Genomic DNA, 13,626 nt, shown 5'->3' with positions numbered 1-13,626 from the left:
CCAGCATCGGATCTGGTATGCAAAAGACCTGGTAGATGGGCAAACCAGAGTATGCAGCGGGACTCCACAGAACACCTGTTCTTAGTTTCCACCAGGCATTAGCAGGACAGAGGTATTAGGAGGGTTTATCAGAAGAGGAAGAGGTGCTTGAACCAGCTCTAGCCCTGTAGGTATTGTTCAATTCTGCTTCTTCCTTGGGGCAGATTTTTGGGGGTTTTGATGAATCACCACCCCAAGACCAATGTATTGATACTGGGCACCAGTGAGCCTCTTGGCTTCCCTATCAGAAGGTTGGCGATTCAAATCCCTGTGATGGAGTGAGCTCCCGTTGCTCTGTCCCAGCTCCTGCCAACCTAGCAGTTCGAAAGCACACCAGTGCAAGTAGATAAATAGGTACCGCTGTGGCAGGAAGGTAAACGTGCTCTGGTTTCAGTCACAATATTCTGTTGTGCCAGAAGCGGTTTAGTCTTACTGGCCACATGACCCAGAAAGCTGTCTGCGGACAAATGCTCACGCCCTTGGCCTGAAAGTGAGATGAACGCCACAACCCCATAGTTGCCTTTGACTGGACTTAACCATCCAGGGGTCCTTTTACCTTTACTGGGCATCAACTTTCTACCTCTGCTCTGCTAAGCTTGATGCAGATATACTTAAACAGAAGAAACTTTGCTTTCTGATCTGTCAGCTTAACTTGCTGTTTCGTCAACCTGCCATTCAGAATGCATCTGCATTAAAGTAGCCCCACATGGCAAAGTCTGTTGTTTCCCAAGGGTGCCCTGAATTTAAGTTGTACCGCAGGGGCTCATATGAATTCTTACCCTGTGGCTAGAGGTCAAACACAAATTTGGGTTTCCCCTTCCCAATTGAAACTAGCCAGACTTCATCATATACAATTTGAAGATTGACAGCCTATTGTATCCATCAGGATATTGAGGATGGATAATGGAGCAATGGGTCAGATTTAGAGGAACCTATTTCAGCAATATTGTTTAATGAAGCTCATTTTTGCCCTTACCTCTTCTATTTTTCGTCAGGATTTAATAGAATCATAGAATTGTAGAGTTGGAAGGGACCCTGAGGATTATCTAGTCCAGTCCCCTGCAGGATCCCATATAGGGATCAAACTTGCCACCTTGGTGTTACCAGCCCCATGCTCTAACCAACTCAGCCCAGTTCATGGGTTTAAGGAAAATCTAGAATATGCACCTTCTGTAGGGCTTAATTCTCTGTTTTAAAAAAAAGAGTAATGTGACTTAAGATTTGCACAGGATGATAGATACAAACTTAGATGCTATACTGTTTTCTGCCAACAGATTGGCAGTTCAGTAATAAATGTAATGTGTACTTTAAATGTAATATAATTTTACTTTTATTCCTTTCTTTGACAGGTAGTCCTTTTGGAGAGTTTTTGAAGACTTTTTAAAAAATAGAATCCAGGACAGGAAGGTGCTTCTTTCTATGTCTCCTAATTAAGGGGGAGAAGAATCCTCCAACTTTTTGCCAGTCTCTTCAGTCCCTTTACGCAGCAGTTGAAATGTTGAGATAGTGCTGGTGCTGCACAGGTTCTTGCAGTGCACAAAAGTTTGAGAAGTTTTCTTTCACCTAGCTGGAGATGTTTCTTTCACAGATAACTTTCATAGTATTCAGGCGGGTTGTTTCCCAAATTCGTTGTCCATTATGAATGTTATTTCACCTCTGATTGCAGGATAGGGAGCACATAAATCTATTCCAGCAGTCAGATTGTACTTCAGGTGCATAGCCAGGAAACTTTAGGGTGTTTACTTAATTTTGTTATTTTAGTGAGCAAACACATAGAAAGCATCAAGACAGTAGCAAAAGCTCTCCTTAGCTTCTGTGGATCCTACGGAAGCATATAGTCTTTTCCCCAATGGCAGAAGCTTCACAGGGTTTCCTTAGATCTGGCTTCCAAAGGCAAATATAAGTAACACAGGTTCCTCCCATTTAAGCATTCAATTTCTGCCAAAGCTGATTGCCTGCTTGCTGCATTGACTAAGGTGCAGGTGATTCACATTAACTTCTAGTTCCCTAACTATTGCAACAGGTACTCAACAGTATTTAGGTCACCCTGCACTGGGTTGCATATGGGTTCTCTAGCAAAGTACTGTGGTAAGATATTTGTCAGGATCTATGCCCCTTTGCCAGGGAAAAGTAAAAGCTGAGATGATGTTTTTGTCTTATTCACAGTTAGCGTTAGGCAGCATAGGCAGATGCTTAGACAGATGCAAGCACAGATTCCAGGGCAGAAGAACTAGACAACTTCCTTTGGTGCGACAGCATTTTCTGCTTTTGAGCAATGGGAAGAACGTAATCCCACTTGAGTGCATCCTAATTCCCAGTAAGAAACACCTTTCAGAGAAGACTAACATTCCCTTCTAAAGACATGTACTTAGAAGTAAATTACGTTTAAATCAGCTGGATATAGTTCAAGGCTTCTGCAGATGGGATTGCCCTCTGGACTGGAAATTGCTCAGGCACTGTGCTACTGTATGAAGTTAACTGTAAGGTTAGTTGGAACTAAAGTTGTTTTTTGAATTGGTGCATGGAATGAAGGGTTTCTGAGGAGCACCAATACAATACTGAAACCTAAGATAACTGTTTTGGGATAAGTTGTAGCAAAACCCACACAGTATTAAAAGTTCCTTTGTTATACTCTTCAGTTTTATGTGGCAAAGTTGCCACATTATGTGTTTTACAAAGTTGCTACAGCAACTATTACAATAACAACCCCATCCCCATATGGATCCCCCATTAAGCGTCTAGGTTTGTTGGTTGGGAAATAGCAAGGTAGGGGAATTCTATACACCGAATTCTGTACACTATTGGAGAACCTCCTAGGCTGAATAATTGGAGAGGATGTTATGCTATAATAATAATGCATTTCCACTTGCATATAATTATTTCTATTTTTTATTTTTAGACAATTTGTGAGGGTATGTTGCTTGGATCAATTGCAGCGTAAGTAGTTGGTCAATAAATTGAATTGGCTGTACTGCTGTAATTAGGCATATCACGTTTCACATTAACAGTTATCTTTCCTTGGCATTTAGTTTCTTTGATGCTGATGCAGTTATGTGGTCAGTTGGTGCCACTGCGTCGGTGACATTTGGACTTGCCGCTTTTACTCTTCAGAAAAAAGTAAGCAATCATTTATTAACTGTCTTGACCCACTATTTGATAAATTAATCGCTAATTCAGAATTAAAAATAGGTTTGTTCTGTCATCTGAAAAATGTCATCAGTGTGTGATATTTTGGCATAATGAAAGAATACTGAGAAAGATCAGTAACACAAATTGACACTTAGGAACATATATCATTCTCTCCAATATATATCAGTGGTCATTGAATTTATTTATTTTTTGCCTGGGCTGGAATCAAGTAGAGGCTATGATGTTCCAAGAAATCCTAAAATAACTCTCCTTTTGATTCTTTATTCTGAAGTAAATGAATACCGATTTACAGCTGATTACTACACTACTAACAACAGCAAAACAGTGTATTGCACAAAAATTGAAAAATAAAACTCCCCCTACTGTAACTGATTGGTTAAGGAAAACCTGTAATACTATTTTAATGGTAAAGCATAAATATGAGAGAAATGCTATACATAATAATAAAACAAATTTATTGGGAAGTGCTTTGTTTTTACATTTTTGGAACGACACTGTAAATGATATATTTTCTTTTAATCTGGCCACTGTACTTTAGTTTTTCTTTTCTTTTCCTTTGCTAGACAGTACTGCCCCTTTTCTCCTTCATAAGCCATCTTGCATTTCTTTTTTATTTCTCTCGCTATTTGTCTTATTTTTTCTTGACAAGCAAGCTTGTTTGATGATGTACAACGGTCTTGGCTACAGTGTGTGTGTGTGTGTGTGTGTGTGTGTGTAGTGCTTTTTTCTAAAAAAAATGTTTAGGGTTCTCTCATTTTCCTACTCATATTGAAATACTACCCCTCAATGTGGCCAAACTTAGATTCACAAAATGCTTAGGGGTATGCATACCCCTGTATCCCCCCCCCCAGAAAAAAGCACTCAATGTATGTATATATTTATTAATTTCTGTGTTGGCATGTTGTTATGTACTGAGCTGAATAGGATCCAAACTGCAGCAGTCTGATTGGTCCTAGAACAATAGGATCCAAAAGGCAGCAGTCTGATTGGTCCTAGAACAATAGGATTCAGAATGCAGCAGTCTGATTGGTCCTAGAACAATGCAGCAGTATGATTGGTTGGCAGGAACTACCCAATCATGCTCCAGATAGAAGTGAATCCACAACCTGATTGGCTTACAGTAGAATTCCGGAATTAGCCAATCATGTGCAGCCCATTGTGTAAATAATGTATATAAAGCAGATACTTTGAGGGGACATTCATTCATTCCTCCTCACCACTACGAGCTGAATAAAGAGCATGAAATCACTTCGCGACTCTGAGTATATTTCACTGGCGACGAAGGTGGGATCCCGCTGAGCTGACTGCCACACACAGCACCGCAGCACCGCCACCTGCCGCACCGCTGCCTCGCACCGTGTATCCAGGCTTCAGCTCCGGGACACAAGGAACTCAGAATGGCAACCGACAACAGCTTCTCGCCATTCAACCCAGCATCCGGAGACTGGGAAGCGTACGCCTCCCGTTTCACCTTCCTCCTAGAAGCCAAAGGGGTCACCGATGAAGAAGACGCCAAGAAGAGGGCGATATTCTTCAGCGTCTGCGGAGAGGAGACGTTTGAAATCGCCCGGGCTCTCCTTGCGCCTGAAGATGTCGCTACTGTCCCATACAAAACAATAATGGAACAGCTGAAGGGGCACTTTTCGCCGCAGCCCTCAGTGGTGGCTCGTCGAAATGCCTTCTACGCAAAGCGGCAAGCCCCTGGGGAAACCATAACTGGGTTTGTGACCTCTCTCCGCCAAGCCGCCCGGTTCTGCAACTTCTCAGAGCTGGAGAACATGCTTCGTGACCGCCTCGTCGGTGGCCTGAAGGATGAGAAGCTGCAACGACACCTCTACGCTAAGAAGGACCTAACGTTCCAGGTCGCTCTGGAGGAGGCCCTGGCAACGGAAGCTGCCGAGAGGTCGACGCAAGAGGCACGGCCGAGCCAGCTGTCCCAACCGAGGGTCCACCACGAAGACCTCACCGACGACTCAGGATCCGACAGGGAGGAGGTGCACCGAGTACAGCAGCGCACTCAAGCAGCCCACATACCACAGCTGCCTCGACGAGAAGGAGGGAACTGCGCAAGCTGTGGAGAAAGCCACGAGAGGAGGACCTGCCGTTTCCGCAATGCAGAGTGCAGGCAGTGCAGAAAATTGGGACACATCGCCCGGGTGTGTCGGGCTCGGCCCACCCGACGCCAGGCATCAGATGACCAATCCAAGAGCCCCAGGTCCCGGGGCCCAACGCACCAAGGCAACTCGACAGAGCTCACGGACGTCCAGGTATACCAGTTGCCCCACCCCAACGTAGAGAAAATTTATGTTGACGTACAGATAGAGGGGGCCCCATGCCGCATGGAGCTTGACACGGGTTCAACTCTATCCATAATCTCGGCAAGGACCTTAAGGAAACTGTGTCCTACTGGGGGTCCCAAACTCAGGCCGGCCCCATTCACCCTCCGGGACTTCCAAAAACGTAAGGTCCCCACAATGGGGGTGGGGACCTTCAGGGTGCAATACCGAGGGCGGACGCGGCAACTGGACTTGCTTGTGGTCAAGGGCCCCTACATTAGCTTACTGGGATTGGCATGGTTTGGACCACTGGGGCTAGCCGTCACCGGGGTGAACCACACAAGCTTACAAGTGGACGTGGACGCCATATGCAAGGAATTTCCGGGGGTTTTCGATGGGAAATTGGGACAGTATACGGGCCCCCCCATTGCTCTACAGCTTGACCCCGCAGTACGACCGGTCAGGCTCAAGGCCCGCCGGGTCCCGTTCGCCCTGAAACCCCGTATAGACGAGGAATTGGACCGGCTCGTGGAGCAAGGAGTGCTGGAGCCGGTGCCTAATGCCCCCTGGGAAACCCCAATCGTCACGCCCGTCAAGCCTAATGGTTCGGTCCGCATCTGCGCAGACTACAAATGTACCATAAACAAGGCCCTCACGGCCCATGCATACCCAGTGCCAGTGGTCAGCCATGTTCTTGCCACCCTGGCTGGGTCGAAAATTTTTGGCAAGCTGGACTTGGCCCAAGCATATCAACAGCTGCCAGTAGATGAGGCCACAGCAGAGGCACAGACGATTGTGACGCACAGAGGAGCATTCAGGGTAAAGCGGCTGCAATTCGGTGTCAGCGTGGCACCAGGCATATTCCAGAATCTAATGGACTCTCTACTTAAAGGGATTCCTGGCGTTACCCCCTTCTTCGATGATGTGTTGATTGCCGGGCCCACACCAGAGGAGTTTGAGGACCGCCTCCGCACCGTTCTGCACCGTTTCCAGACGGCGGGTCTCAAGGTGAAGCGGGAAAAATGTCTACTAGGAGTGCCTCAGGTGGACTTTCTGGGATTTATGGTGGACGCAGAAGGGGTCCACCCGACTGGGGACAAGGTACGGGCCATTTGTGATGCCCCAGCGCCCAAGAACAAGACTGAACTTCAGGCCTTCTTGGGACTATTGAACTTTTACCATTCCTTCCTTCCCCACAAGTCGGCGGTAGCGGAGCCCCTACACAGACTCCTGGACAAGCGGGCCCCTTGGGTGTGGGGCCAGCGCCAGGAGGCCGCATTCCAGGCAGTCAAGGACTTGCTTGTCTCAAACTCGGTCTTGGCACACTTCGACGAGAGGCTGCCGGTGGTGCTAGCATGCGATGCCTCGCCCTATGGAATTGGCGCTGTCCTGGGACACCAACTCCCGGATGGAAGAGAGGTACCGGTGGCATACTTTTCCCAGACACTCAACGCAACCGAGCGGAACTACTCGCAAATCGACAAGGAGGGTCTGGCAATCGTGAAGGGAGTAAAAAAATTCCATGATTTCTTGTACGGGCGGCCCTTCACCGTGGTGACTGACCACAAGCCGTTGCTTGGCTTATTTGCCCCTGAAAAGCAGACCCCCCAAGTGCTGTCTCCTCGCGTCCTCAGGTGGTCAATTTTCCTTGCCAGCTACCAGTATGCACTGATTCACCGTCCAGGGAAGGCGATGGGCCATGCGGATGCCCTCAGCAGGCTACCACTACCGGAAACAGGCCCCGACCCAGCACCTGCACAAGAGGTTATGAGCCTGGAGCTGCTTCCCGACCGCCCCATTCAGGCACAAGAAGTTGCACACCATTCCAAGAAAGATAGGGTCATCTCCCGGGTCCTGGACTGGGTGTGGAGGGGATGGCCCAGCAGCAGCCCCGGGCCAGAATTCGCCGGCTACACAACCCGCAAACATGAACTGTCGGCCCACAAGGGGTGCCTGTTATGGGGAAGCAGGGTCGTTGTTCCCCAGCCCCTCCGCAAAAGGGTCCTCACAGCCCTACACGAGACACACCCAGGGGTAGTAAGAATGAAGGCCCTTGCCAGGAGTTATGTGTGGTGGCCGGGGATCGACGGAGAGATAGAGGCCTGGGTCAAACACTGCCAGGCCTGCCAAGAATCCCGCCCAGATCCCCCAAGGGCCCCAGTCCAGTCCTGGGAGTCCGCCCGGGCACCATGGTCACGCCTGCATGTGGACTTCGCTGGCCCCTTTCAGGGGAAAACATTCTTCATAGTGGTGGACTCCTACACCAAATGGCTGGAAGTCGCACTGGTACCGTCCACTTCTACGTCCGCAGCCATCCGGGTACTACGCAGGCTGTTTGCAACCCACGGGCTCCCTGACACTCTCGTCTCAGACAACGGGACTGCATTTACGTCAGGAGAATTCCAAACCTTCACAGCGCAGAACGCCATCCGCCACATCCGTTCGGCGCCATTCCATCCTGCCACCAATGGCCAAGCAGAACGCATGGTGCGGACCACCAAGGACACCCTTCGCCGCATGACGCAAGGGGATTGGGAGTACCGCCTTGCCACATTCCTTCTAGCACAGCACAGCACCCCCAGCTCAACGACTGGCCGGAGCCCCGCTGAACTACTAATGGGTCGGCGCCTTGCAATCAGATTGGACCGCCTTCACCCCGATAGAGCTCAGGATGAGGTAGTGGTGGGGGAAGGCAGGAACCCCCGGACCTTCGAGGCCCAGGACCCAGTGTACGCAAAGAATTTTGGGGCAGGCCCAGCATGGGTACCCGCCACAGTCACCAGGGTCACTGGCCCCGTGTCGTACGAGGTGCTAACAGATGGGGGGCAATGCTGGCGCCGCCACTGCGACCAGATACGGCGACGATTCCCGGGAGAAAACCAGGAGGAGGAAAGGTCAGAGGAGTCCCAAGGGAACAGAGGGGCAGTGAGGCCCATAGAGCACGAGGGGCCAGCAGGAGAGGCAGAATCAGTAAATACAGAGAGGACCTGCGAGGCCGAAAGGACACCGGAACCAGAACCACGACTGAGCGAGCCGGTTGCGCCAGACCAAATAGCCCCATCACAGCCAGCATCCTTGGAACACGAGCCAGAACCTGAACCCCGGACCAGGGAACACCCCAGGCCGCAACGCACACGTAGGCCGCCGGCGTACCTCGAGGACTATGAATGCGACCTCCCGGGCAGGACTGGAACTTAGAGGGGAGGGGTGTTATGTACTGAGCTGAATAGGATCCAAACTGCAGCAGTCTGATTGGTCCTAGAACAATAGGATCCAAAAGGCAGCAGTCTGATTGGTCCTAGAACAATAGGATTCAGAATGCAGCAGTCTGATTGGTCCTAGAACAATGCAGCAGTATGATTGGTTGGCAGGAACTACCCAATCATGCTCCAGATAGAAGTGAATCCACAACCTGATTGGCTTACAGTAGAATTCCGGAATTAGCCAATCATGTGCAGCCCATTGTGTAAATAATGTATATAAAGCAGATACTTTGAGGGGACATTCATTCATTCCTCCTCACCACTACGAGCTGAATAAAGAGCATGAAATCACTTCGCGACTCTGAGTATATTTCACATGTTGACAAAAGCATAGTAGTGATGCTAGAGTATACAGTCGTACCTCCACTTATGTATCCCTCCGGTTACGTAAACTTCGGGATACGTAAGCGGCAAACCCGGAAGTATATTTCTGTGTTATTGCTCTACTGCAGTGTGTGTGTGTGCACAGAAGTGGTGCCTCCAGTTGCAGAAACCTTGGGATCTGACTGGAGCTCCAGAACGGATCCCGTCCGCAACCGGAGGTACCACTGTAATTGTTTGTATGCCACAGCATAGCTGCTTATATGTGGTCTAAATGAGTTTATTAATTGCTCCATTAGTAAGATTTTGGATACATACATTCTTATCTTTATTAGAGTTATAGCTAATGCTCACATAGAATCATAAAATTGTAGAGTTGTAAGGCTCTCCAAATATCATCTAGTCCAACGCCTACAATGCAGAAATCTCTACTAAAGCATCCGTGACAGATGTCCTTCCAAACTCTGCTTAAAAACCTCCAAGGAAGGAGAGTCCACCACCTCTCGTGGGAGCCTGTTCTGTTGAATTAGAAATTTCTTTGTGATGTTTAGTCGGAATCTCCTTTCCTGTAACTTGAATCCATTGGTTCGGGTCCTACCTCCAGAGCTGGACAAAACAAGTCAGTGCCATCTTGCATATGACAGCCCTTTAAGATATGTGAAGATGGCTATCGTATCTCTGCTGTTTTCTCAACTACCCAACTCCCTTAAACATTCCTCATATGTTTAGGTTTCCAAACTCTTAGTCATCTTGGTCACCCTCCTCTGCACATGTTCCAGCTTGTCAATATCCTTCTTAAATTGTGGAAAGGGAGTAACACAGAAGGGGCCAAATTTCAGTTGTGAAAGAAAGACAGAAAAAATTGCTTGCAGCTCATTTTTTCTGTGGTTATCTGACCTTGTTGCAGTTCAGGAACTCCAATTTGATCAGATAATATGGTTCTCTGTATTTTGTATCTCATAACACTGAAAGGCTAGATGTAATTTTAAGTGCATTGGCTCTTAAAAGTAGTTTTCTGATTTACTATATTATTATGTATGGCTACTTCATCTTATTTAGACACTAGCATATTAATTAATAGTAACCGCGTGTATGCCATATTAAAATTTGTTTGATTTCCCACAAGATTCTCCTTCTAAGTGGTAAAATTAAGATATATCCTTCGATGATATTTCCTTCTGGTAAAGCATCAACAGACTTCTGAAACAGAGGGATTTTTCTGCTGTTGGAATGTCCTCCCTTATGCCATCCACTTTGGTGTGTTTTTTCCATGCTGAAAGTTTTTTTTACCGGGTTTTATAAACAAGAATAATGTTATACAGTACAAATAAGTATCAAGCTATATCCCTTGAGATACTTTGCAAGATAGGGTAAGAAAATGTATTAACACCTGATATTCCTTGGTGAATGTCTATTCTATGGGTTGGGTGGAAAACCTCCCCATTCACCAATTTCTGTTCTTATCATATCTGCATGGCAGGAAGTGCTCATACCTCTCTTCTTTTTCTTTAGTGTGACCTTACGATCACATCAGGAATACTGCTAATTTTGTATTTAGTCTTGCTTATTTATGGATGTCTTTGTGCTATCCTGCAATCAATGGTAAGTAAAACATTTTATTTTTTGAAGTAAATAACTCCTTTGCATTTTATTGTCTGCATCCCCTCCAAGCTTGTTTCATTCTCCTCTTTCCCGGTATTGGTTCCCCTCTCACCAAAGTTTAAAGACGACTCAGGTACCTTAATTCTTGTGCGCTAGCCTTTCCCTCCGAATTATACTGCAAGTCCTTTGGATTCTGCCCAATCAGGCTTTGTTCTTACCTTGGAAAGGTCTTCAGGTAGGATCTTGGTCCACATTGTGCCTGAATGTGAGAATCACAATCCTTTCTGGGGAAGTAGGCAGTTCTTCCCTCATTTATTTCCTACCTTCACCTGGAGGAATTCCCTTTCCGTCTCAGTTCTCCATTTCTGTGTTCATCACCCTCAGGCTGCTGCACCCTTATCTGGACAGGGATAGCCTAACCTCTGCTGTCTATGCTCTGGTAACCTCTAGGTGAGATTACTGCGATGTGTTACACATAGGGCTGCCTCCAAAGACGGTTCAGAAACTTCAGCTTGTGCATTAGCCAGGGAATTTGGGTGTCCCCTAGTTTGTATTTCTTGTGTCGGCTCGTCTTTGTTGAAGTTTTTTTGTAGAAGTCTTTTAGACGGTGTAGGCCTTTGGTTTGGAGGTTTTGTGCTGTGTGATGGAATAGTGGGTGGTGAGCTGCGGTTAGTGGGGCTGGGGACAGTTTGCCTACTTTTTTCTACCATGCACTGTATGAATCTGTTTAGTGTTGTGGGGATTCTCTTTGTTTTGGAGAAATGGGTATGCTGTTGTGGGGGTGTTTTCAGTGGCGTCTTTCTCCAAATGGACCCAGTGTTTCGTCTTCTAAAATATATGGGATTATGTGGCAGACTTGGTTGGCAATGTTATATGATTCTATGTTGGGGAAAGCCTTGGGGGCAAATACAAAGACAAAGACTGCTGAGAGGGACCATATTTCTTCCATCCTTCCTCTCTTCACCCAGCGGTTTACAAGGTGAAGGATAGGTGGCTCCTGCCAAAGATATGAACAGATTTCTTGCGGAATGCTGTTGAAATTAGGCCAAGGGCCATATGAAATTAGATGAAGTTTCCTTCAGTCTCTGGTGAGGTTGAATGGCCCACTGGATAGGCCTGAAATGGTCTTTGACCCAGGACAGAGAATCCAGGCAGGAAACTAGCAAGCGCAGACGCAGGTCCTGCCCAACCATTAGGCAAATCAAAAGCAGCCACTTTGTGCAGGAGTCCCATGGGGTGGTTCCCCTGCAGATGTGCTGCCCACCCCTGGCTGCCGCAGCTGAATAACACCAGTCAGATTTTGTGGGCAGGTGTGGTGGCTTGACACCTTCCTGTTTGCCTCAGGCGGCACGTGCCTTCACGTGTTCACTCTTAATACCCACCCACTTGCAAAATAAGTGGGTCTGTACCTTGCTCTGTGTTCTGTGCCAGCCTTGACAACCCTGGCATCTGCTGCTACTAGCATTTTCCTATTTCACAGTAACAGTGCGAATACCAATGTGCTAATCGGTTCTCTTGGTTTTGCATACTGCTAACTGTAAACTCTGTATTTGCAGTGGTTACGAATAATACATGCTGCTGTTGGAACACTAATTTTTAGCATAGTAAGTCTTAAAGGAACTGAAGGCTGAATCGACTGAGATGCTCTGTATGTGAGAAACAAAAATCTTACTTTTACTCATAGCATTAACTATGACCGGGGTGAGGAAGCTATATTTGTGACTGATTTTCCTCTGAATCACTGAGTTGACGACAAGACTCTTGGGACCATGGTTCAGATGCTAAAGCAGTTAAATTATAGGAAATGACCTGAGGTGAGCCTCATTCTTGTCTGCTCCTATTCTGTTCTCATTTGTTTATGAGAAGAGAGTGAAAGCTTTCACTTTAGACCAGACTGCAGTTCCCTATTATGTATAAAAGCAGAGAACCAAAGTTTGTTCTATCCACGTTTGAAATTGAAGGCATGTTTTGGTCCTTGTTTAACTAGTGAGTAAAAGCCACAGTTCCAAATTGATATGTAACAAGGAAGCAGCGTTTGTTCTAAAGTGAAAACAGAATATTTCACTCTTTCCCCCTCTTCTCATATGCAAAGGGAGGGAAAATATTCAAGCCTGATGCTTACTATGGCTCATTCAGTCATATAAACCATGGTTCAAATGATATCTGAACAGGGCCACAAGGTGTGGATGGTAATGTATCTATTAGTTTGTTTAAAATGGTGTTTACTGAAGAATCTTTAATTGAAATCAGATCTTAAACACTTAATGCCAAAATAAACTGTCTTGAGTTTCTAGAATGAAATTGATCCCTGTTTTGGAGTGATATCAGAGATATCCAAGATAAAAAGCCAGTGAGCATATGTATGGGTGGGATTTTACTTTCATGTTTATAGCGTTGCAAACAGTGGAATGGTGAATCACATTTAGTTCCCATTAAAATCTTTACCAACTTGTCCTACTGATTTCAACAGGACGGGTTCAACTAATTCATTCCGGGATCCAATCCTGTATTATGAGCAAACACACTCTACATGCTAATTTCACTTCTTTTTTAAATGCCAACAATGACTTCTGTAACTTGAAGTGGCTTCTGTTATTCCTAGATAAGACATTAATAAGGAGACCTATCTTTCCCATACAGGAAGATCAGAAACTGGCTAGAGGGATATAATGAGTAGTAGGTTAACAATGTGTACTATTCTGCTAGGTATTTGCTTTCAAGAGAGCCGTTATTTAGGATAAAAAAATTAAAATGACAGCATACACTGACTTTTTTTTCTTTTTTAAAAAGTATCTGTTGGTGGACACACAACTAATGCTCGGAAAGAGGGACCAGTATCATCTGAATCCTAATGAGTATATTTTTGCAGTACTGAACATCTACATTGACATCTTTTCTTTCTTTTTATTTTTATTGCAATTTGTTGGTTGGAGGAAGTGAGAAGCACATAAATAAAGGGGATTGTTTTAGAAGTA

The 13,626-nt window shown here is 46.1% G+C and overlaps 1 protein-coding gene across 4 annotated transcripts in view; it reads left to right on the top strand.

The window, feature by feature from the left end:
* LOC128398325 (protein lifeguard 1-like) overlaps positions 1–13,626 on the top strand; it is a 25,091-nt gene extending 11,465 nt beyond the window's left edge. For 3 of the 4 annotated variants that reach the window (XM_053359294.1, XM_053359296.1, XM_053359295.1), the window contains exons 7-11: positions 2,939–2,976; positions 3,069–3,156; positions 10,562–10,651; positions 12,208–12,255; positions 13,442–13,626. In XM_053359294.1, coding sequence (XP_053215269.1) covers positions 2,939–2,976; positions 3,069–3,156; positions 10,562–10,651; positions 12,208–12,255; positions 13,442–13,591 — 414 coding nt within the window. In that variant the 3' untranslated portion in view covers positions 13,592–13,626. Of the gene's footprint in view, positions 1–2,938; positions 2,977–3,068; positions 3,157–10,561; positions 10,652–12,207; positions 12,300–13,441 lie in introns of all 4 variants that reach the window. The other variant, XM_053359297.1, reaches the window with a different exon arrangement.

Source organism: Podarcis raffonei, chromosome 12 (assembly GCF_027172205.1).
Source record: "Podarcis raffonei isolate rPodRaf1 chromosome 12, rPodRaf1.pri, whole genome shotgun sequence".
In the NCBI taxonomy this organism is placed as follows: domain Eukaryota; kingdom Metazoa; phylum Chordata; class Lepidosauria; order Squamata; family Lacertidae; genus Podarcis; species Podarcis raffonei.
This window is presented reverse-complemented; position numbering and strand designations above follow the sequence as displayed.